Source organism: Orycteropus afer, unplaced genomic scaffold, assembly GCF_000298275.1.
Source record: "Orycteropus afer afer isolate SDZICR_OR568_19922 unplaced genomic scaffold, OryAfe1.0 scaffold00040, whole genome shotgun sequence".
Lineage (NCBI taxonomy): Eukaryota > Metazoa > Chordata > Mammalia > Tubulidentata > Orycteropodidae > Orycteropus > Orycteropus afer.
Window position 1 is genome coordinate 2,163,290 of NW_006921627.1, and position 25,232 is coordinate 2,188,521.

Sequence of the window (25,232 nt, forward strand, 5' to 3'; positions counted from 1 at the left end):
CAGGATCTCCTACATCCCTTCCAGTGGATGACAGTGGTAGCCGGACACCATCTAGTTCTTCTGGTCTCATAGTTGTATAGGTTGCAAATCGTATGGTGTACCAGTCACGAGGACTGATTGTTTCCATTAATTTTGGTTTTCTTCTTTCTTGTTTGCTCTTGATGAAGAGAGACCCATCGTTGTGCCCTTTATTCTTGTGTACCTTTCACTGTCTTCCTTTACCTTGGTCATGTTGTGCTGATTTCTCCCATATTGTGTATTGCCTTTCCCTTCACCATAATTAACACTTGTGATTGGGCAATCTACTTCCATAGAGATACTGCCTCGGAAACCCAAGGAGGGATCGCTATGAGCTGAACTGATGGCAGTGAATTTGGTTTTTTGGTTTGGTTACTATCTAGTTAGTGATTCTTTCTCCTTTCTCCTCCTATTCCTGGTAACCATCAAAGAATGCTTCTTTCTGTGTATATATATTTTTTAACTTTTTATTGTGATTTGAGTGAAAGTTTACAAAGTAAATTGTTTTTCCATTCATACATGTTTTGTTTGGTGTCACTGAATGCAGTCTCCACAATGTAACGGCACATCTTCCCATTTCCTTCTTGTGTTTACTATTTCCATTTGTTCTTTCCTAACTACTTCTGCCTTCTATGCTTTATCCCTGGGTAAATGCTGCTCATTTGATGGGTTCTACAAGTCTCTATCAGACCAGTAACCCTGGTTTTATTATTTATTATTGTTATTATTTTGAGTTTTGTTCTACATTTTTCTCTCACTCTATTCAGGATCTCCTATTGTGATCCTATTCTTGACTTTTTATAATAGTAGGGGTCTCATACAATATTTGTCCTTTTGTGATTGATTTTTTAAACAATTTCTGTGATAATTTATTCCTTAAAACAATATCTGAAGCATACATGGCAAACTGTTAACATTTGCTGTAGTTGGGTAGTTAAGTTCATGTGTACCTATTATATTATTATGTATTTTCATGTATGCTTGAAATCTTTCAGACTTAAATGTTATTATTTTTAAACTTTTTATTGTGCTTTGGGTGAAGGTTTACAGAGCAAATCAGTTTTCCATTCAAGAATTTATACACATTTTGTTTCATGCCATTATGTGATTGACTATTTCACTTAGCATATTTTCTGGATTCATCCATGTTGTGAGATTCATCATTATTCTTTATCACTGGGGGTTCAATTCCAGACCTGAAGGGCAGCTAGGGGCCATAGTCTCAGTGGTTCCACCAGGCTCTATCTGACCAGCAAACCTGGTCCCCCCCTCCCTTTTTTTTTTTTAAATGATTTTGAGTTTTGTTCCACATTTTTCTCCCTCTCTATCCAGGATCTCCTACAAAGATCCTCCTCCAAGTGGTTGACAATGGTAACTGGGCACCATCTAGTTCTTCTGGTCTCATAGTCATATAGGCCGAGAATTGCATGGTGTCTCCAGTCGCTTGGACTAATTGTTTCCATGCATCATTGATTTCCTTCATTCTTCTTTGCTCTGGACAAGGAGAGACCCATCATTGCATCTAGATGGCCGCTTGCAAGCTTTTAAGATCCCAGTCTCTACTCGCCAAAGTAGGATGTGGAACAATGTTTTTGTGTAGTATGTTATGGCAGTTGAGCTTGATGTCCCCTGTGACTATGGTTCTGAGCCCACAGGTCCAACTACTCACTCCCTCTAGGTAGCTGGCTGTGGCCAAGAAGTGACTACAATCTTGTGATTGTATATATATTCTTGATGGGTTATATCTCTATCCACAACAAATATTCTTCTTTGTCTTTTTTAATGCCTTTCACCTGGAATTCTATTGCTTCAGATGTTAGTATGTCTACACTTTTTTTTTTTTTTTCCTGGTAGTATTTGTTTTGTATATCTTTTTTCATCTCTTTATTTTCATTCTCTTTAGGTCATTTTGTTTCACTGTATCTGTTATAAACAATCTAAAGAGCTCTGGTGGTACAGTGGTTAAAGCATTCAGCTGCTAACCAAAACGTCAGGAGTTTGAACCTATCAGCGACTTTGTGGGAGAAACATGAAATGGTTTTCTTCTGTAAAGATTTACAGCTTTGGAAACCCTATGAGGCAGTTTTAGTCTACCCTACAGGGTCACTATGAGTTGGAATTGACTTGATGGCAGTGAGTTGGATGGAGCTCTGGTAGCGTAGTGCCTAAGGCACTTGACTGCTAACCAGAAGGCTGGTTGTTCAAACCCACCAGCCACTCCTCGGAAGGAAGATGGGGCAATCTACTTCCGTAGTGATACTGCCTCGGAAACCTAAGGAGGGGTCGCTATGAGTCAGGGCCAACTCGACAGCACATAACAACAACAACAACAAAAAACAACCTAGAGCTAGATTTTTTAAGAAGTTAACTTCATAGTTTCTTTCTTTCTTTCTTTCTTTTTTTTTTTTTTGCGACTTTCTGTCTTTTAATACAGAATTTTTTTTGCAAGATATCTCAATAATTTTAAATTGACTATGTTAAAACAACAATAATTTGGATGTATTAGGTTAAGTAAGATGTTGAAATTAACCTTACCAGTTTTTTTTTAACACTATTACTAGAAATTGTAAAGTTGTATTTGTTAATTCAGGATTTTACCTCATTTAATTTTCTTTAATGATTATTAACATATTTATTTTTATTCTTGCCATCTTTATGTTTAGTATCCATGCTTTGTTGTTGTTGGTTTTCTTTTCCTTTCTTTTGTTGGATTACTACATTTTCTTTTTGTTTCTAGTTGTCTGAAATGCACACATTGCATTTCTATTTTTCTAGTGATGGACCTTAAAATATTTAACATATCCAACTATACATACTTTTCCCCTAGCTACATATAAAGTTTAACCATATCCATTTCCTCTTCCAAACAAAGAAGCTCTGGTGGTATAGTGATTAAAGCATTTGGCTACTAACCAAGAGGTTGGTGGTTTGAACCTACTGGCCATTCCCTGGAAGAAAGATGAGGCAGTCTGCTTCTGTAAAGATTTATAACCTTCAGTGGGTCACTATCAGTCAGAATTGACTCAATGATAGTGAGTTTGGTTTTGTTTTCCCTTCCCAAAGAAGAGAAGAATCTTAGTATGCATTCATGTTTCTCATTCTTCTACCATCTCACTTCCTATTTTGTTGAGATATCATGAGATTTTCCTTCCAAATTATTGTTAAGGTTTGGGACATTTTTCCTTAATAATTATTTAGACTTAATATAAACTCTGTCATTTATTTGTATGTAACTCATAACTCTCAACTTTGCTCATGCCATTACTCTGCATATTCTAGGGCTTAGATTTATTTTCCATTCTGTGGAAGTTCCTCCTTGTGTAATTGTTTTAGAAAAGGTTTATAGGGGATAAACTTTCTGGGTTCTTACATTTCTGGAAATGTCTGTTTTCTTACTTGAATGCTGATTAGGCTGCATTTAGGAGTCTAGGTTAAAAATACGTTTTCCTCATAATTTTGAAAGTATATTTAATTGTCTTTTAGTATGCACTTTTGCTGATGAGAAATCTAATCCCAAATGACTCTTACACTTTTGAAAGTAATTCAATTTTTCCTCTTTGGAAGCTTTTAGGATATTTTCTTTATTCTTGGTATTCTAAAAATTTATCATAATGTGCCCAGTTAAGGGTATTTCTTGATTAATCTGTTCTGCACTCAGTAGGTCACTTCAGTCTGAAAGCTCATGTCTTTATTGGAAATTTTCTTTATTCTTCGATTTCATCTTCTCCATTCCTTCTGTTCCTTTTGTCTGGAGTTTCTATTAGACAGATGGGATTTTCTGGCTCTATCCTCCATATCCTAATTTTTATTTCATATTTTCAATCTCTTTGTCATTTTGGCTGCACACAGAGACTCCCCTGGCTTGATCTTTCAGCTCATTAATGAATCCATTCTTTAGCTATGTCCATTTTGTGCTACAGCTCATCTACCTTTCCAAGTTTTTTATTTTAACCTCACACTTTCTTTTCTAAATTCTAACTTGTCCTTTTCCATTATGCCCTGTTCTTTTTTCTTTGCCAATTTAACAGATGTGATAATCTCTCTAATCTCCCTAATGCTATGAATTATCTTTATTTTCAAGTCCTTTAGTTCTAGTCATTCTTTTCCCTCCTCAGGTGTTCCTCTGTCTGTTAGTTGGTGATGGCTCTATGTCTTGGGATTGGTTTTCCTAGAATATTCGGGGCCATTGCTGTTTCTTTGTGACTGAGAGCCCTAGTTCCCATCCCTGCAGATAAGTTTCCCATTAGAAGAACCTCTCTGGGGATATGTGGAAAGAAAAACAGGATGTGCTACCATGTGGGGTGGGTAGGAAGCTTCTTTTCCAGGGTGGAATTCCCCAAGAGCCCACTCTGAGGGGTACTGTTCTGCCTCTCAGATCCCGACGTCCAGCCTGAAGGGCAATTCTGCTGCTCTCAGCTTCTGAGAAGTAGAAAATGCTCTTCAAATGCAAGTCCCTGGGAATCTTCTTGGCTGTGACCCCAGACCTCTCCTGGGCTTTGGCTTTGTTGGTTTTGAGCTCAGACAACCCCCAGAATCACTCTCATTTCTTACCTTGTTTAGGGGTATACTTTTCTCAGATTTTGTTTATCAGTTGAATCCCATCTGCTTTCTTCCATTTAGGAATTCCTCAACATTTTTGGTTTACCTATAGCACTCTTGAGGAGCTTTGGGAATGCGGTGGTTAAGTGCTTGGCCACTAACTGAAAGGTCAGTGGTTTGAACCCACCAGCCACTCCACAGAAGAAAGATGAGGCAGTCTGCTTCCATAATGATTTACAGCCTTGGAAACCTTATGGGGCACTTCTACTCTGTCCTGTAGGGTCACTAAGAGTCAGAATTGACTAGATGGCCATGTTTTCTATTATTATTATTATTTTTCAATATGGCATTCTTTCATGTTTTCTTCCCTCTACTATTGTTATAGGAGCTCTGGTGACGTAGTGTATGAGACATTTGACTGCTAACCAGAAGGCTGGTGGTTCAAACCCACCAGCCACTCCTTGGAAGGAAGACTGGGCAATCTACTTCCGCAGCGATACCACCTCGGAAACCCAAGGAGGGGTCACTATGAGTTGGATCTGACTCGACTTGGCAGTGAGTTTGTTTTCTTCTTGTATTATTGTTATAGATTTATTCTTTTAAAATATATTTTCTGTTATCAAACACTTTAGGAAAGGAGGGAAGATAGACCCATGTGCTAATTTTGCTGTGTCCAAATCCCATATTTAATTGTGCCAAAGTGTTGTTATGTAGCAGGTTGCAATGGCCCTTAACTTCTGAGAGCTTATGATGTGAAGGAGGTGGTGATGTCACACTGATATTTAGGAAGCTCACTATTTAGATACATTTTGAACAATAATGGGTTGGACTTGGGTGTGGGGAAAGAGTGAAGGTGAAGCCCCACTCTTATCAGACAGCCCCATACAGTGAAGGTGGGGCTGTCTGAGAAGAGAAGGCCCCTGGACCCTCTGGAAGGGGCTTCAGGGAATGGAAAAATACCCAGTATATGTAGAACATAGAAGCCAGAATGGACTTCAGAAAGCATCTGGTCCAGGGCTAGCATAAACAGTTGTCATCTACCAGCCCTCGACTCAGTGGTCCTAGAGTTCTAGGCTGTGATGAGTAGGAAAGTGAATAGAAGCCAGAGGCAGACCAAGGCGCACTGCTATAGTCAGATAGGAAAGGGGAAGCAGGGCAGGCCTGAGAAGTATGTCTTTCCCCAGCTGATGTGGAGGCAGGGGCCCTCCATAAAGCATGGAGGCTTGAACGTACCTTTGCCAAGCTCTCCAGGCTCAGACCTCTTGGTTTAAAAATGAGGATGAAACCAAGTACACGTGAATATACCCACCCAACACAGCAAATAGCACAGGCACACTAGGTGATCAATACCTATACTTATTTTACGAAGAAAAAGAGGCACAGAAAAGTCAGCTTTTCAAGGTCACAAAGCAATTATGTTACAGGCTTGGATTTGAGCAAGTGATTTCACTAGGGATGATGTTACCCAGGTGTCCCTGCCACCCACGGGCAAGGCCAGCTGGTGAAACCCCTGCCCCTGTGGGCAGAGTGGCCTAGCCCCACCCCACCCCCAACACTGGGCCGAGTGCTACACTATGTGGCCCTGCCTCTCCCAGCTAGGCCCCCCGTGGCTCCTCACAGCTCCTCCCCTCTCCCACTGGCCAAGGAATATACCCTCTCCTCTCTGCCCAAAGGTGGTTGCCATGGCCCACCTGCATCCTGACTGGTGGGTGAAGGGAGGAGGTGGTGAGTTACTGCACTGGGTGTCATGTGATAGAAACTCTAGTGATGCCACTGCCTTGACGGCCCCTCCTCTTGTGGTACAGATTCTGGGGTCATTGTGGTGTTACCCTCTCTGACAGTGTCAGGGGATATGGTCTGCAAACCCCCCCCGCCCCATGATGCCACTGATTCGACCCTGTTCAGTTTCCTAACAAGGGTGTGTTCAGTACTTTACTTTTACTCCCCTCATGGTTTTGGAGGGTTATCAGCAGTTACGCCAGTGCCCAATGGGTTGCTCAACAGAAAGTTAATATAAGTAATAATGAAACTCTCAGCCCCCTAGTCAGAGGAAAGAGATATAGTACCAGTTCTCTCCCTCCCCACTCCCTGGAGAGAGCACCCTCTCACTCCAGGTCTAGATCTGTACTACATACAGGTATATATGTGCACCTGTGTCCTCAGAGACCCACCTGAAGAGGAGCAGCACAGCTTGAGGAAAGGTCTGAAAGTTGTTGTTCCGGTTGATCTCTGTGGTGTCATTCAGAGCAATTTTTCCAAACACCTAGGAGAGAGAGGGAATAGGGCTTTTGGTGAGTCATGGACAGAAAAGTCTCCATTACCACCCACTATTCAATGGTCTCTTCAGAAGTCAGAGCTGACCCTGGAGCAGGATGGCCTGTGCATAAGTTGGATAAAGTCACTCGATGCAAGGCCACCTGGCAGTGTTATGTGGGGACAGGCACTGGCTACCCTGTCTGGTCTCCAATTCTCCACAACAGAAAAGCACAAGAAGAGTCTTATGGGTCTTCAGAAAAACTCCCTGTGGCACAGTGGAGTGGGGATCTGAGAGCGGATGTACACAGACTGGGTGTCTGACCAATAAGAAGGACTCGCGGACATTCTTTTCTTTGCCATTTTAACTCTGCATCCCAAGAACACTTCCAAATTTAGTTATTGAATTTTGGAGTGATACAGAATGAGAATGGAGTTCTTGTGGTGTAGTGGTTAAAGCATTTGGCTGGTAACTAGAAGGTTGGCGGTTTGAACCACTAGCCATTCTGCAGAAGAAAGATGAGGCAGTCTGCTTCCACAAAGATCTACAGCTTTGGAAACCCAATGGGAGTCTTTATGAGTTGGAATCGACTTGAAGGCAGTGAGTCTGGTTTGGATAGAATGAGAAATCCTGTACTTTCATCTCTGAAATCAGAGGTTTCCTTTTCCCACCCGGCCTTCTAAAGCTAGATTGAACTTAGAAACTTCCCCCTCTATCAGGTATCTAGGTAGCTCTTTTACTCTCAAAGGGCTTTGCCCTGTGAACCTTTGGGTCTTTCTGCAATGGAGCACACAGGGAACGCTCCCTTCTAGTATGGAGTGTTGGGTTGGGTGTTCTTCCATGCAGAGCTTAGCTGGAGCCATGAAGAAAGGTGGGAGAGCTTTGGGCTTTCGTAGGAGAAGGTGCATGGGCTCAGGAAGGCAAGGCCAGGAGACTGCTGTGTGTTTGATGGGAACAGAGTTTTCCTTCCTTCTTTCCCCTCTCCTCCTTTCCTTACTTCTTTCTCTTCACCTTTTCTCTTTGCCCTTCCCATCCTTTTCTTCTCCCTTTCTCCCATCTTCACTTTTCCTTCCCTCATTCATCCTTTCCTTATTCTCCATCCTAAGCTTTTCCTGAACAACACTGGGTTGGGAGTAGTTCTCGGGCCCATCTGGGGGCCTAGACAGATGAGGATGCTTTTCAGACGTACTGTTGCACAGTTCCTCAGGAGGTGACTCTCCTGAGGCCCAGTGCATAATTTGGGAGTGTTTCCTCTTTTAGGAGCAGAACCCAGGCCTGAGGCCATGAGGAGAGGTGCTCTTGAGCTCACAAGTTCTGCATTTGGTCATTCACTCTGCCTCCTTCAAGGCATCCATGTTGGAGGAAGTTCCATTTTTTTGAGTTTTGGCCTCAAAAGGTAGAGGAGGGGGAAGGAGAGAGGGACAAGCAGGGGTAAGAGCTAGGAGAAGAGGGCAGCAGGGAACTGGGAAGAGACAAGTACAAGGCAAAGGAGCAGTGAGTGACAGGAAAGCTCTTCCTACCTGCATTCCAATCACTGCGTAGATGAAGAACAGCATCACTATCAAGAGAGCCACATAGGGCAGGGCCTGGAAGGAAGCACAGAGGCGGCCATGAGGCCATGGGAGGAAAAGGCTGGCTCCTGGAGTGGGGTTCCTTCCCAAGGAGTGCCTCGTCTTCCTTCTCTGCAGCCACCTGGCTTTCTGGGAGTGGGGAGAGATTTCCAAGAACCTCCACAGAATTCCTGGGCATGTGGGGAGGGTTCTGAGAAATGAGCACTAATTTCTCATGCTAGCTTGGTTACATCCATTTTCCCAGCAACAGTGGTGTGCTGGGAAAAGCAGGCTGAAGAGTAATAGATGTAATGTGATACCACTTCAGGAGCAACAAGAATGAGCAAAATTCCTTTGACTACTAGTATACTGAGAAAGTTTTTATTCTCTTAGAATCCAGATTTCTGGATCTATGGTTGGGATGACCCACTAAGGCCATCTGCCCCTAGATGTCCTTTTGAACCTTTAAGGCACTGTATTCCTAAAGTCACCTTCAAGTCAACCAACAGCCATGTAAGCAGCCTAGCAGATACCATTTTGCTTTAGGCACTGGGCTCTCTTAGACAATTATCTATGTGTGGCTAGTTCTGAGGAGCGAGAACCCCAGGGTCTGACTGGGAAACGCATGGCATGTCCTTACTGACTCTCCAACCAACCCACCCTCTAACCCTGCACATGTTCTGATGCCATCCCCTGAGAAATTGACATGACAATGACCTACACAACCCATTTTCCTATCCCCTCTTCTGAGAGCCTTCCTGGTAAGTTCTGGTTGATGCTGCTCAAATCAAATCTATTCACAACAAACATATTCTGGTACACTAATTTTTAGTGTTTGTGCATTTAGGTTTTTGACAGTGTATCTGTCTAAGCCAGGAGAGACAGAAGAATATATACGAAGTTAATAGTGCTTACCTCTGGGAGGAGTGGGTTGGAGACAGGTTACCTACCCCCCCTTCCTTAAACAGCTTTACGTTGTTTTCACTCGTTGTAATGAGCAAGTATTATAATAGTATTAAAAACATTCAATAAGGAAAAACGTGAAAGATCATGGGTTCAAATCCAATTTCTGCCCCTTTCTAGTTGTGGGAGCTTGGGCACATAACTTAATCTCTGTTTCCTCATCTGAAAAATGAGAAAAATAATAACTACCTTCTGGGGGATTGTGAAGATTAAATGATTTAAATAAAGCATACAAAGTACTCAGTGCAGTGCCTTGTACAGTTGGTTTCCATACATTTTATTCACTGTTACCTGTTGGGCAGCTTGAACAAGTTAGTTTTCCAGAGCCTCCACCACTGCTCCTGGAGAGAGGGATCATGGGTTGTTGTTATTTGCCATCGAGTTGGACTCCTTGGGTTTCCAAGGCAGTATCACTACGGAAGTAGATTGCCCCATCTTCCTTCCGAGGAGTGGCTGGTGGGTTTGAACCGCCAGCCTTCTGGTTAGCAGTCAAGTGCCTTAGGCACTATGCTACCAGAACTCCTAGGGATCATGGGTATTCTGCTATTTATGGAATTGAGGGCCTTGGATGAAAGAGAGCAGAGCTTCTGTTCTCAGAAAACGTTTTGCGAACCTCCTAATACCACTAGGTGGCACTGTTAGATCACAGTGCAGCTTTTTCAGTCAGGTTGGAACTCCTGGCCCAAACTGAAGAGAATTCCTCCCAGTCATCACTGGTGATGGGTTATGTTGGGGGCCTGTGTTTTCCCTCAGAGCCCTGGGGTTCTGGGTTCTGTTCCCACGAGAGAGCCGATGGTTTCAGGCTCCCCTGAGAGCCCTTGGGGCTGAGCCAGGCATAGGCAAGAGGCCCCAGGGAAGGCAAGCAGGGCTGGTAGAGGGATGACAAGTCTCATAAATGATGGAATGAACATGGAGGTGGGGTGAGGAGGGTGCACAATGGGCTTGTAGAGCCCTGTAATATCCACTCCTCCAGGATAAATGGGCTCCAGTGAGGGGGACTGGGAGGCACCACCATCCTGGACACAAGACACTAGGGTGGGAGAGACAGGCTGCTTCTCAGGGAGGCATGGCTGTTTCTCACAAGTCTCCTGGGCCTTTTCTTCTCTGAGGATGTGCAAACCCTGGCCAGAGTCAGTATAAGGGCTTGTGATTGGAAGAGGGATGAGGTGAGCGAGGGAGGTCCTTTGACCTCCCCAAACCCCCATCCATATCATGCTGGCTGAGGAGGGAGGACTTCTGGGCTCACTGGCTCCTCTCAGGGGGCAAAATTGTATGTGTGTGTGTTGATGAGGCATGAGGATGTGTGGCAAACACATTTCCATCTTCTTTCTTCTGAAATTAGGTTGGTATTTATTTCCTTTGATACAACCATGTACATATTTGCATGTTTTTAATCTTTTGTCATATGGATTCTTGGGAGGGGAGGAATTCATGTGGTTTTGTATGTCTGTGTATCCTGATCATTTACTTAAATTGTAAGCTCCTTGAGGGTGTGGGAGGCATCTTCCATCTACTTGCAGCACCTACCACCTGCACAGAGAACAAAACTCCCAAGAAGGGACTCATGGGAGAGTCTCTTCCTCTCTAGGAGTGGGAAAAGTCATGGAGGACAGGCAGTGTGGTGGGAATAACACTGTACCACTGCCCTTTCTCACTGAAAGTGAACCATGGATGGAAGCCTCAAAGGAGGGGATTCTGGAGGGCTCAGAGCAGGGAGAAGCAGACAGAACATGGGAGCCAAACATTCTGAAAGGTCAAAGACCACGTTTAGGGCCTCAGCTCACCATTAGGTCAGAAGTTGGTTGTGCCTGGTCTGGGGACTGGTTGTAGAGTTACAGGGAACGCAGCTAGGTAAGGCATTGAGGAAAGGCTGGACTAGAACCCAGAACTCTTGGTGGCTGGTCCAATAAACATTCAAAGTCCCAGGGCAGGTGGCTGCATGGAGGGACGTGCCTTTGGGATGGAACTCTGAAGCAGGCAGGTGTCCTAGGCCCGGCAGAGCCCTTTTCCTATGGCTGCAACTATAGCTATGGACACACATGGACCAGAGAACATCCCTAGCCTGGCCTGACCAGGGCAGAGGACACAGAATGTCATTCTTCAGTGCTGGAGAGTATCTTTGTCTCAGGAAGTCTGAAAGTGGTACTTGCATGGGAGGAGAGATGCCTGCCCTTAGCATCGGCCAGGAAGCTAGAAATCATATTTAGAAGTTTCTTCAACATTGGTGGTGCAATGGTTAAGTACCTAGCTGCCAACCAAAAGGTCTACGGTTTGAACCCACTAACTGCTCTTTAGGCAAAAGATGTGGCATTCTACTTCTGAAAAGATTTACAGCCTGTATCCTACAGGGCAGTTCTATCTGACCCATAGGGTCACTATGAGTCAGAATCGACTTGATGGCAGTCAGTCTAGTTGGGGTTTTTCCAGCCTTGGTGGCACAGTGGTTAATCTCTTGGCTGCTAACCAAAAGGTCAGCGGTTTGAACCCACCAGCTGCTCTGTGGGAGAAAGATGTGACAGTCTGCTTCTGTAAAGATTTACAGCTTTAAAAATCGTATGGGGGCAGTTCTACTCTGTCCTATGGGGTCATTATGAGTCAGAATCAAATTGACAGCAACAGGTTTGGGGGTTTTTTGGTTACACCACTTATCTTCGAGGAATCCAAGTGAGCCAATAGAGCTCTGCAGCTTTTCAACTTCAGACTTACATTAACGCTCCTCAGAGCTGGCCAGGGGCAATAATTAGTTTGCTTCTACAGATGGAAAACTGTGGCTGAGAAAAGAGAATTAATTATGCAGTTAGGCCAACCTTGTGCCTCTACACCAGGGTCTCTGAGAGCATGGGAAAATGTACAAACAGGTACAGACTGTGGACATGGCTGAAATACCAACTGGAGGAAGATGACAGCAGATGCTAAGGCAGCTGGAATTGGAAGGGCCATAGAAGTTATGAGCTTAGCAGGGAGAGTAATTCTCCATGATTTCCAAGTGCATTCCATCCCACAAAATCCCTTTGTCCAGTAAGAGGTTGCAGAGAAAAACGTAAATGAGAAAAGAGAACAGAACCATTTCTGCCTCTACCTCAACTCTCCCCCTTCCCTGCTCTGACTCAGGAACACGCTTTTGAAAACCACACAGCTGGTCCTACCCTCTCATTTTAGAAATGAGGAAAGCAGGACCCAAAGAGGCACAGTTGATATCACACAGCTAGTAAGTGGTCAGAGTAACAGACTGGCCCCAGATTGTCTGAATCCTGGAGTGGAGTCCATTCCCTCATTGTGTTGCATCCCATAGGGTGACACATGGTTTAGGAGCTCCCAGTGGGGGCTGTGCTGAAGCCCCTTGTTCATCCCTCATTCCCAAGAGGCAGGGAGGGTCTCCCCCTTCAGGCTGTGCTTAGGGTGGGGAGGTGGCGCCAGCTACCTGGAAGGACTTGATGAAGGTCCACAGCAAGGTCCGGATGCCCTCGCCACGGCTCAACAGCTTGACCAGGCGCATGACCCGGAAGAGGCGGAAGAAGGTGATGGAGATGCGAGAGTTCTCCTCTGCGTTCTGGAATCCATTGGCAATAGGAGGTGGTAGTTAACACAGCAACAGAGAGGGGTAGGACAAGAATGGGGTGGGCCCTGCTCTGAGAAACACAGCCCTTGGTTGGGGAGGGGGCAGGTTAGGGTGGAGTGAGCTGCACTAGTCTTCTTCCGCTGGCCCACACACGGGAAGTCGGCTGTCCATCTCTTCTGAATAAAAACCCAGCCCCATGGTCTCTACAGAGCCAAGCTATAAACCCATGGCCCTGTTTTCCTATTTTCCCTTTGTCCCCTTCCTTCCTAGTCCTTAACCCCCTGGATGGAGCCACGGAAGATTCCAAAGTAACTTCCATCTTTTGAAATCTTCTAAGCCCAGAGCCAGCTGCCCTCTGTGCAAGCAGCCCGATGCTGAGGTGGCAGCCTAGTTCCTCCTCTGCCTGGCTTCACTGGAGCTTCTGAGCTGAGTGCAGTCTGGCTTTCTGCCAGGAGGCTGGACAAGTAGGTGGCCCTCCATAGCTGCAACCGGGGATGACTTCACTGGCGGTTCTGGTAGACAAGGTAGATCAAGAGCTCAAGGGGTCCACATTGGCTGCCTACTAGGGGGACCTTGTGCCCTGGCTGTTCGAGGCTCCAGCCCTTCTTTGTGTCATCCCCTTACCTCTTGTGGTCCCTGCCCTATACTGCCCTTGTGGGAAGGGTTTGCAGCCCTTGCCTTCCTTTCCCTGAGGAAGCCCCAACCCTCTCCAGGCTGCACAAGACCTTGGCAGGAGGGGGAAACCATCACTTAGAGTGACCCCTGGACAACTCCTGGCCCTGGTATGTGAGGACCAAGGGGCTCTGCTCAGGGCTGGTCATCTCCCTGAGTGGAGCCCTGGAGGGAAGGGGTAGAGGGAAATAGAAATGAGGTTGGCTGAGGCAAGCTTGGGTGGGAATCCAATGTCCAGGCTGCTGGGGGTCTGTTGGCCAAAGACTCGCTTTCAGTTGGTTGGACCCAGGGGAGCCAGGGGGCTTGGACACTTCCCTGACCAAGGCTCAGGAGGCAGAAGAGACTGCCCCTGTCATCTTCTGCCTCTAGAACTGAGCCTCTCCTCCTGTCACACCTGGCTAGGCAGGTGATACTCCTCCCCCATAACTAGTGCAGCTCACCCTGCCCTGCCCCAGTCTCTCCCACTGTCAGCACCAGGAGAGAATGGACCCTTTGAGTTTCCTGTTACTGGCCCCATCTTAAGCATCCCTCAGGCAGAAAGAGAGTCAAGGTTGTCACGGGGATCCTGATTTAGCCCTTCCCTCTCCTCTCACTCTCTTTACTTCTCCTCTTGCTTTGATGTTAATTACGTCTGAGTCAAATTCTTTCTGGCAATACCCATAGCTCATTGGCAGCCCCTGAGGATGCCATGGGTGCCAAAGCCCCTGTGGGCTCCCACAGGCCTTCCTACTTGAACCCTGTGGCTGTTGTGACCACCACTGATGTGGCTGGATGTGTCAGAGGCTACTCTTGTCATTCCTCTTTAGAACAGGTGGCCCACAAGGGGCAGAAAAATGCAGAGGCAGCCCCCACACCCAGCATGCCCACCCTCCATGCCGGGAGGCTGCACAGAAACCAGGCCCAAACAGTCTCTTTCAGTCTTCAGGTTGTCTAGACAGAAGAGTCAAAGAATTTCTTCTGTTTCAAAACCAGAGCTGCCGCAGCTCCTCCTACAGCTCCTACTTTCCTCAGGGTAGGGGACAGACTTCTGAGTGTTTGGGGCCTGCCAAGTGGGCTGCTGGAGGGGCCAGGCAGGGAGCTTCAGGCAGCGCTTGTTGCCCTACCCTTGGGCCTGCGCTGCCTGTGTATTTTGAAGCCTTTGATGCCCTTAATCTCTGCGTTTCTAGCACCTGTGTATCTGCTTGAAATTCTATTTTCTCTCCTTGAAAGGAGGTTGTGTTCCCCCAGTGGAGTATGCAGAGGAGGCTTAGGGTTTTATAACTCAGCTGTCAGTTCCACCATGTTTGGGAAAGGAGAGAAAACAAGAAAGAACAAGCTTAAGCGGGAACTTCAGCTGTGAGTGTCAAGAGTTTGAGAAGTTGGTGCCACAGGGGCATCTGGATCTGATGAGTAAAAAAAAAAAAGAAACAAAAAACTAAAGCCGTTTCAATTCCACTCTGGTGTTCAGAACCCTCCCTGTTTTCAGCAGTTTCCTGATGCTGCTCTAGAAAGAGAATAAACACATTTCCATTTGGACATGACCATTTCCTCTAATAAACTGAATGACAATGTAATAAAGAAGCAGGTCCAAATGGCTGATCCTGTGAAGAGTGACAGAATATTCCAGAATTCAGCCTTTCCTTTGGCTGCCTTTCAACATGGCTGGGATGGCTGCTTTGGGGAACATCACCAACGGACTCAATCTTGTCCCCGGTCTGCTGATTCTGGGGGCTCAGGGAATCAATCCACTGGTCCTTTTATAAACCCACATGTGGCCCAGTTTTGAAGCATGTGACTGGAAGAAGCCTTTTGAAGGAAGCATTCCAAGGAGACTCCACGGTCATCACAACTGGCATCTCTGTCACTCTAGTCAAAGCAGATCATAGACTTCTACATCAGGAATGGCCCAGGCAAACCATCTAGTCCCTTTTTCTGCTTCTAGCCTACTGCAGAGAAGTGGGTACAGGCTAATTTTAGTTTTAATTTAGGAATTTAGAGAAATTAAATGCAACATGGTTGGAGTGACTGGAAATTCTATCATCTCCCCAGTAGCAAATCCCAGCTTCAAGTTTCACTGTGGGCTTACACTCAGAGCAAAGGAGGGCCGACAGACATAGACACTTGAGATCATTAGGAAGTTGTCTGTCTGTCTGGTCTCCAGCTAGATAGTCTCTATCTTACCTCCTGTCCCTAGAGGCCCTTCCCATGGGTCTCACAGGTGCTTTCTACCAATTTCTTACATCAGATTAAGGTAAGAGACTTTAGCTAGTAAAGTCCCTGGGGTGTTTAACAGGAAATGACCCTTGGGTCCAATTCTCTCCCAGTGTCTCATTAGATAGTCAGGATCGCAGTGAATTATCACCCAAAGGAAAGCTCAGGGAGGTAAAAGAACACCATTACACAAACAGCATTTTCACAGCTCACAAAAGACCAGGCAGGCAAGGCACATCACAAACATGGTGGCTACATGCAACAGGAGCTAGGCTGGGCTCCGAGAGACTCTTGGGATTGGGACGGGTAAGAGTGGGGGGTGTTAGAGGAGGTCACAGAAGCTAGGAGCGTGGTCTGGCGGGTTGGTCTTACCATAGAGGGAGAGCATTGGGTATGTTCAGCTGGCTTTAAAGAAAGGCAGATAGAGATAAGCTGTAATGAGTCTCCAACGAAGAAGCCCGATATTCTAGGTCTTGGCTAACACAGGAGCAACACAGTGGCAGAAGAGGGCAAAAGGAAACAAGTGAAAGAAATACAAAAGCGTAGGCCTGGCAGGTTCCAGGACATCCTCATGGGTGTGAGCTCTGCATAGCAGGGTCCCACATCTAGCAAGGACCCATAAGGCATTCTCCTACCTGTAACCATCTCATACCCATTAAGTAACTCACACACATTATAGATGAGTAGATGAGGTCTTCTGGATTTTGTGGATGGACATATTTAAAAATTTTTAATTAACCATGTAGCTTAAGATAACCTTTGAGGGCTTGCACTTCAGCTTATTGCAGGCAGTGCCACAGAATGGAAAGGCATTGTCCGTGCTCAGTGCTTATCCTTGCCCACACATATATAAGTAAAGGAGCTCAAGGGCAATGGCCCCTTAGGTTTAGGGAAGACAGAAATCTAGCTATCACTGCAGATGATCTGAAGAAATGGCCTTCAATCACCTCCACAGCAGAGGGCTAATGCTCAAGGATTAGGCTCAAGTAGGAGCCCATCATTCTTAGCTATTATTCTACAGGTGTGGAGGATCTTAGCCACAGGCATGAAATAATGTGTGGATTTTTTTTTTTTTTTAAACCTTAAAAGTCATGCACACAATTTAGGATTTTAACACCCTAAGAAGATGTTCTCATGGGTCTTTCTGCTGAACTCATTTTGGAGTAAAACCTGAGGAAATTGGCTTTAGCTGAGTACCCCAGTGCTAACTCTCTTCCTTATTACTTGAGGCTAAAACCATAGTAATGTCCTATTCTTTGGGTTGAAGCACAAAGAATTCAGCCCTTGACTTATTTTGACCATCTGAGCTGATGACACTTTCTAGAAGGTTATGCCTTGCTTTTACCCTCCACTTTCAGATGGTTGCTCTTGTGTTTCTGTTTTTAAAGTGCAACAAGGAAACATGTAAGGGTATTTTTAAGGATGGAAATGTGCACAACTAGACATTTTCTTGCAGACTGAAAATACTTCTTTGGTAACAGATTTCTCAGCTAAGTAATTTTTTTTCTCCCCATAGCAAACTGGGAGGATGTCCTTTTTTGGGAATGGTGATAGAGGAGATATAGGGTGAGGAAAGGGAATGGAAGGAAAGGGGTGCTTCTTGGTCATCCACAGAGCAGATCTGTTTTCGCTTCATGAGGATTACTAGCTGCCAGCTCAGGCCACCTGCCTGGAGGGTGTGGGGCATCATAAGAATCTAGCCAGCAGGCTGAGATAAAACACAGACACATACACACACGTACACATACACAATTTCTTGTCAAATCTCCAAAACCCCTTTCCAATGGTGTGTGATGGTTACCATAATGGCCAAGTCTAGATAGACCTCAAGTATCCTCCTTCCTTCCCAGGCTGGCCAATGCTTGTACTCCTGTGTTGCTGGGTAAGGGGTTCTGTGTTTCTAGGGCTTCTATGGGGGGTGGGGAGTATGAGAGTCCTAGGGAGGTAAATCTACACTACTCAAATGTCAGGGTATTAGGCAGGGTTCCCAGGAGGCTTTAGCCACTGCTCCCCCTGGGATCCACTCAGAAAACCACTAAAGCTGTCCATTATTCCTCTGAACCCTGGGCAAATGCTGGAAGGTCTTCTGGGTTGGCCTCATCCTAAATAGGACCAAAATGGAGATAATTCAGAGAACCCACTCAAGTCACCTAGTCCAGGTGAATTAACCCTTGTTGTTGCTATTAGTTGCTGTTGAGTCAATTTAGACTCATGGAGACCCCATGATGTTACAGAGTAGAACTGCTCCACGGGTATTCTGAACTGTGATCTTTACAGAAGCAGACATCCAGGCCTTTTCTTCTGTGGTACCATGGGTGGGTTTGAACTTACAACCTTTAGGTTAGCGGTTGAATGCAAACCATTTATGCCATTTAAGAACCTTGAACTAATCCATAGCCATTTGAAAAATTAAGCTCTTTATCTTACCTCTTAAACATTCTGAACCCTTCATTTGCAATTTTCAAATATTCATCTTAACTTCCTTTTCTGCTGCTGCTTTTTAGCTTCTTACAGCTTTCACTTAAGATCTCAACAATTTAAACCATCTTTTACTTCAAAATTTAGGTCTAAGTCCACTCTAACTATCTTGATCGTATTACTTTAATAACATGTATTGACTGAATACTCCTTGCGACATGTCTGTATAATAGGAAACAAGAAGAAATCAGGAGCAGTTATGAGGGCAGTGGACAGAGGGAGAGTGGGGGCTTTCTGGTATCCCTGCAATGGGTTTCCCAGCCCAGGTAATGATAGCTGTCCAAAGAGTCTCACTATGGTAGAATTGGAAGACTCACAGACTAAGTTTTCCTCTGGCCTTAAGCTATACTGTTCAGAGGGTACTTTTGATTTACTGGGTCAGTATTGCTCATTAAAATCTCACACAAGCCTGTTTTTATGTGTGGAACTATGTTTACAAGATCCACGGCCTCAAAAATAAATCATTTAATTCAGAGTAAATGGTAACTATCATTTGAATAATAATGTGAAGAAAACAATCACTGAGTGATTTCCATAGGAGAACAATTGGAAGAAACCTAAGACACAACCTTTGCTGCCAGAGAACTCATACTCTACTGATGCACTGGAAGCCCTCCAAGGACCCCACATAGTCATGTGAGTCTTTGAGGCCCTTGCCCAACTCTAAGTGGAATCCCCTGTTGATCTCCTAGGAGGGGAGACTGGATCAACTGGGGTTGGACATCTCTGGGTCCCAAGCTAAGTACATTTATCCCAGAGGCCATGGGTGTGTTGTTTGCCACTCTCTCCTGAATACCTTAGGAAGGAAGATTGGGCAATCTACTTCCATAGTAATACTGGCTCGGAAACCCAAGGATGGGTTGCTATGAGTTGGATTCGACTCAAAGGGAATGAGTTTTTTTTTTTTTTCCCCCTTGAATACCTAGCACAATGGCTTGGGGAACTATCTAGCCCCAGCTCTACTTTTTGATCTAAATTCAGAATCAATCATTAGCCTGGAGTACTTATGCTATCACTTTCTTGCCATTTCCCAGATTTGCTACCTGTTCTTTTAAGTTAGTTTATAATTCCTCCATCTAAGGTCTTCCTGGGGAACACCAAAACCAAACCAAACCCACTGCTATCGAGTCAGATCCGACTCATAGCGACCCCTCCTTGGGTTTCCGAGGCGGTATCACTATGGAAGTAGGCTGCCCCATCTTCCTTTCCAGGAGTGGCTGGTGGGTTTGAACCATTATCCTTCTGGCTAGCAGTCAAATGCCTTAGGCACTATGCTACTAAAGGGGTGGTAAAAATTTGCCGAAGACTTATGTTCCATGAGTCTGGAAAGTCTTCCTACATACCCCTTCTACAGTGAGCCGACAGGGCTGCTTCACCTAGGCTGTACATTCTGGCTGAGTTTTAACATGGTGCTATCTTCGCTAATGGTAGGTACAGAGTAAATTTTTGAGCAGTCAATTATTTCAGTTTTGTTTTCTAATGATCTAGTAATTTTCAAGGGTTTCAAGATATTGGGACAATTAATTTGTTCATGAAACTGGTATAAACGGAAATGAGGTTATTACCTCATATCTGAAATTGGGGTAAGGGAAAATAAAAAGAGAACTCATTTACTTATTTCAATATATTTATGCAGATGACACTGGTTTGGTTTAACTGGGAATGACAATAGGAGTGGCAACTGGGCAGAGGATAAAAGACATTCTCTGGAAAAACTGTCTTTCTGAAGTAAGTTCAGGGTCAAGTTAGAAGTATCTTCTCAGTGGATGAAGCGAAGTCTTTATTTCTGGAATGTGCTCACTATTCCTTTTCACTGGGCAACTTTATCCAGGCCATACTCAGCATGCTGAGGGAGGAAACTCAGGGAATACCTGGCACAGGAAGGGTTCTTGAGGTAGAGGGCATTTTCCAAAGAGGATGAATGTGAGAATCAGTGGAGTGTCTCCCAGTGGCTATCCTACATTGCATCTCTGGACAATTAGAAGGTATTTGGAAAAATAGCTTTTAACCATATAAAAATGGGAAGTTTAATTTTAGTATAGCCAGAAGGGTCATGATTACTAGGGATTTAGGGGCTGGGTAATCATTATCTAGTCTGGACTACCCAATCAAATTGTCTTTCAGGACACTCTCTTGATGCCAGGTGGTCAGAGAGCATTCTGAAAGAATCATAACCCACTGCTGCACCCTCCCTTACATGTAAATATTGAAAGGCACAAAATACCTTCTGACTCCCTCCAGGGAAAGATGGCTTTTGGTTGGGCCACAAATAACCCAGTTCTATAGGGTTGCCCAATCCCAATGGTAGCCACTGATACACTGTCATTGAATTCCATGTTCCTCTGGAACAGTGGTCAATGCAATATCATGGAGTATGTGGATCTTTGGCTACTCTGCTACAGACCCCTTGCTTTAGTGTTTATTTTTGTGATTTTTTTTTTTTTTTTTTGGTGTGTGTGTGTGAAAATCACTTGTCTAGAACTTAGGGGATAAATCTAAGATAAATTCCATTCCAAATAACCAGAAGGTCTGGGTCCAACTGGCAACTCCCCAGGCCCCAAGCCCTGCTTCTTTGCTGCCACTATCCTGAATCTCACCTCAACTTGATCTATTGAGTGTCATAGTTCAGTGGAAGAGTGAGGAGTCGGGGTTTTGTTGGTGAGACAAAGTGGATCTAGGTTGGGAGGACAGTTATCAGGCTTGAGAGAACTTGGAATGGCAGGGTTCTAGAGACATTTGACACTGACTTCATAGCCAGGAGTCAGCAAGTGTATGTTAAAGGAGAGGGTCCTTATTATCCTTTTATCTCCTCTTTCAACCAGGAGAAATGTACACTCCAGGACTAAAATGTAGCCCTATAGATGTGGAGGCATCAGGAGATGCTGAACCTCAGAGTCTTTGGTGATGGCAGCAGGGAAAGAGATTTTAAGTAGTACAAAGTCAGTCACATTGTAAACCATAAGCCTTCTAAAGCTGACAAAGAGGCACTTGCTAAGAGGTATGCAGTTTAAATACGCACAAGTCAACTGTGATGTCAAGTAGCTGATCTAGGCTTTCAGATCTAGAGGCAAATGAAGGACATATAGGTAGCCCAAAGTAATTTTTAAGTAGAATTCCCATTTGGGTTCTGGTGTGAATGGAGAGATGGGAGTGAGTCTGGGGAGGAGGAAGACAAGGGGAATTATGAGGGAGGCAAAAGGACTAGATAGGAGAGAGCAGGAAACAAGTAAAACCAAAAGACGGGGTAGAAAGAGCAGAACCCCCTCACCCCCCATTGGAAACCCAATGACTTTCATCTGCTTCTCCAAAGTGAAAATTCTAGCCACAAAGAGAAGGGCCTTTCTTCTATCTTTGTAGTTATAGGCACACAATTGGAATGCCCATCCAGACACACCCCTTGTGGGGGTGTCCTTGGCCCCAAAAGGGGCTGATGGAGATATTCAGAGGATGGCGGTTTACTGGTTCGTGCCTTTCCCTGGCTCTTCCCGTCTTTTTGTGTAAATTGTGGAAGGCTGACTGCTCTGACTAGCTATATTATTAGCTGCTCAGTGAGTGGTCAGCTCATGTGGTTGGAAGCAGCTTAAGCCTCAGGAGTCACTATGTTATTCACCTGTGACATGACGGAACCTATCTGGCAGGTGCTATAACCTGCCAGAAACACATGCTATACAAGACTGATTACAGAACTGCCAGGGTAGTTTTATCTTCTCCTGGGAAGGGCAGTCCGTATCTAACCATTTACACAAACAAACCTATGAAGAATAAATGAATGAAACCAGCTTGTAAGCAATGTTAACAACATCAAATAATCCCATATGAGAGAGAGATAGAAACAGAGAGAGAACAAGAGAGTGCCGCAGAAGGACAAAGGATGGCATGGAGTGAGGGAGAGAGAATGTGAGGAAAAAGAAGGGAGAGAATGAGAGCACAAGAGTGTGAGAGATGGGGAGACTTGAAGAAACAACAAATAAACTGAACAGACAGTGATGCTCAGGATAGGAGAAGCAAAAAATGAGGGTCAATGGCTGTAAGAGGTGGTATGTCCAGGCCTTGTGGTATGTTAGAGCCTGCCTCAGGTATAGCTCTTCTCCTCACCTTCTCTACTGGTCCATGGAACCTTCTAGATCCCTTTGCTTTGGAAGTTCTCTGGCAAATACCGCAGCAGTAGCTTGCTCAGCCTGTAATAACTACAGCAGACGTTGGCTAGCACACAGATGGCTGTCTGGCCAAACCAAGGGGTGTGTCATGACAGCTTCCTTCTACACTTCTACTCTAGGGGACAGAATCATGCAGTGGGGGCAAGGGAGAGGGTTGTATGTGGGTCCAAAAGAATAAGGGAAGAAAAGGAAAGAAACCTAGAGGAAAACTAAAAGTAAAGCAACTGTGGTCAGAAAGCAGAGTTCAAGGGCAAATGTTGTAGCTGTCAGAACACTCAATGAGATCTAATACGGTTGAATTAAGAACCCCAATCGGGATGTCTATAAAAATCAGATTCCCACAGACCTTAAGGTCAAGCCCATAGGATATTTCTCAAGGCAGAGGCTTTTGGGGAAACTTGCTGTACCAGGCAACTCTATTAGGTCTGTTTGTCTGTCTTCCTACTATGTCTGACCTCACAGCACTGTTTGCTGCCCACATGGCAAGCAATGCTCTAGAGAGGCCCAAAGGGTTTCTGGTCCCTCTGTTTCCAATTGGACTGCTGATGACCAGATGGCTTGTCTCACCTCCAGGATGAATACACTCTGCTAAGCCTCTCAAAGGCCAATTTTATGTCTAAGCAGAGTAGAGAATTACCTCAGTAGAACAACTAGAAGAGTGGAGGGTAGGGAGGTCTTTCAACAAAAATACCTTCCTCACTCAGGTGTCATGTTCCTAAAATCTCCCATTTTACTTCTAAAGAGAAGAAAGTAATGCTTAACCTATGAATACATCTAATATATCTATATTCAATGTTTAGGTAAAGCACTACCTTCTTCTCTTTAGAACTAATTTCTTGGAGAGACAGCTTACTTACTGTGTTACTACCACCTTAGTATGAATTAGTGTACTGGGATCACTTTATTCTGAATCAAGATACCTTGGTAGCACTAGTTTTGGTGGTAGTAGGGAGAGTAATGGTGCTGTAATTGGGAAGAAGGTGTCAGGGAGCCCTATGGGCAAAAGCAGGAGGGGTCCAGCAATGGGAAATGGAGATATGGGGAATAATCAAGGGTAAGTGTACCTCACCCAGCTTGTCCTGACACCACCATGCTTCATTTAATCTAGCTACCCTGAGGACATTGGTGGTTCAGTGGTAGAATTCTTGCCTTTCATGCGAGAGATGATGCCCAGCCAATATACTTTATGTGGAGCTACCATCTGTCTGTCAATGGAGGCTTGTATGTTGCCATGATGTTAACAAGTTTCAGTAGAGCTTCCAGACTATGAAGAAAGGCCTGTGACCTACTTTTGAAATTCAGCCACTGAAAACCCAATGGACCACGATGGTCTGATCTGCATGCAAGCATGGAAATGGAGTAGGACCAGGTAGCTTCTCTTTCTATTGTGCACAGGGTTGCAATGAATCAGGGCTGACTATTGGCAGCTAATAGCAATAGCTCTCCAACTAGCATCAGCCATACTGGTTACTGTTACCTAGAAAATCTCAGGCAATGCTGCTCATTTGAGCCAGCTTATACTATTTAAATACACAGGGGCCAGGATTCTCGGTTGACTTTACTCTCAAAAAAGTTCTGTGAGAATAAGCAAGTTGTTTCCTGCCTCTAGCCTCCTGTGTCATAAGTCATATAACCCCAGGTTCTGTCCCATAGTAGGGGCTCAATGCATGTTTCTGGAACAAATGAATGTAGCCTTGGTCTAGATGGTTTCCAAAGTTTGAGTCCAGCTAACATTCTTGGAAGAACCTACTTTCTGACACCTTCACCTCTTCTCACTGCTGTGTGTGGGGTCTACTCAGCCTTGCCTTCCTGGGTCCTATTCTGGCCCTTCTCTGCTACGGCAAGGAGCAGGGCAGGGTGCTTTGGGCCACAGAGGCAAACTCGTAGGCAGCTGAGCCTGCTGCCCCACATATGCACTGTGTGTTGGGGAATGGGAGGGAGGGAGGGTTGGAGCTGTTCAGTTGGGTCTCTGACTCAGCCCTGAGGGGGTGGATGTGCAGTCAGCAGCTCTCTCTCTGACTCAGAACTGACTGCCTTTCCACATACTTCTAGGACCTGAAGCCATATATTATTTTTATGAGAGGTCAGTGAGGGACCATGATTGGAGGTTGTGCCTTTCAATCTAAGGTGAAGAGGTACTACTACTTGCAGGAACTTGGGGTAAAGAAGTTTTGGGGCCAGACTCAGAGGTCCCAGCCTGTCCTTTCCTGGACATTTCCTGCAGCTGAGCTCTACCCAACCCCTACTCTATCTTGCCACTTTCCTCCTCCTCATGTGCCCCCCCCCTCCAATTTTTCTTCTGATTCTGCAGATGTCAAGTGGGCAAAGATAGTGGATATTGCTTTTTACTTCCTTTTCCCTTCTTTTCTGGGCCCCATTAATTAGGACCATTGATCCTGGGTGTACAAATTGTTTTCCATCTGACCACTGTAAGGGTATCCTGAGCTCCCCTGGCAAAGCATCAACCCCATCGACAGGAATAGAGAAGTTAAGGAGCTCTGTCCCAGGTCACACAGCCACACTGGTGGGACTGTGTTACATCACCACCTGTGAGAGGCAGGGCCTTGAACTGTCCCTCGGCAATGCCATGCCAAGGTCAGCCAGACCCAGGGATTGGGCCAATGGACGTTCTGGAAAGGCAGGAGTCAATTTTCCACCAGAAACGGATTTGAATCTGTCACCCATGAGCTATATGACCTGGGCAAATTGTCTGTCCTCTGAGCTTCCTGTGCTGAGAAAATACTCTGAGGATTTAATCCCATCCTCTGAATAAAGCCCTCAGCATGATGCCTGGAACTAGCACATGCATATCAAAGTGTACTACTGTGCCCTCCTTTTCCTCTTATTTTCCT

At 45.1% G+C, this 25,232-nt stretch overlaps 1 protein-coding gene across 1 annotated transcript in view; it reads right to left on the reverse strand.

The window, feature by feature from the left end:
- CACNA1C (calcium voltage-gated channel subunit alpha1 C) overlaps window positions 1-25,232 on the reverse strand; it is an 806,686-nt gene that overhangs the window by 59,934 nt on the left and 721,520 nt on the right. Inside the window, exons 30-33 of the mRNA XM_007937025.2 lie at window positions 16,118-16,150; window positions 12,746-12,874; window positions 8,332-8,397; window positions 6,729-6,820 (exon numbers count right to left, since the gene is read on the reverse strand). Of these exons, the coding sequence (XP_007935216.1) occupies window positions 6,729-6,820; window positions 8,332-8,397; window positions 12,746-12,874; window positions 16,118-16,150 (320 nt within the window). The remainder of the gene's footprint in view (window positions 1-6,728; window positions 6,821-8,331; window positions 8,398-12,745; window positions 12,875-16,117; window positions 16,151-25,232) is intronic.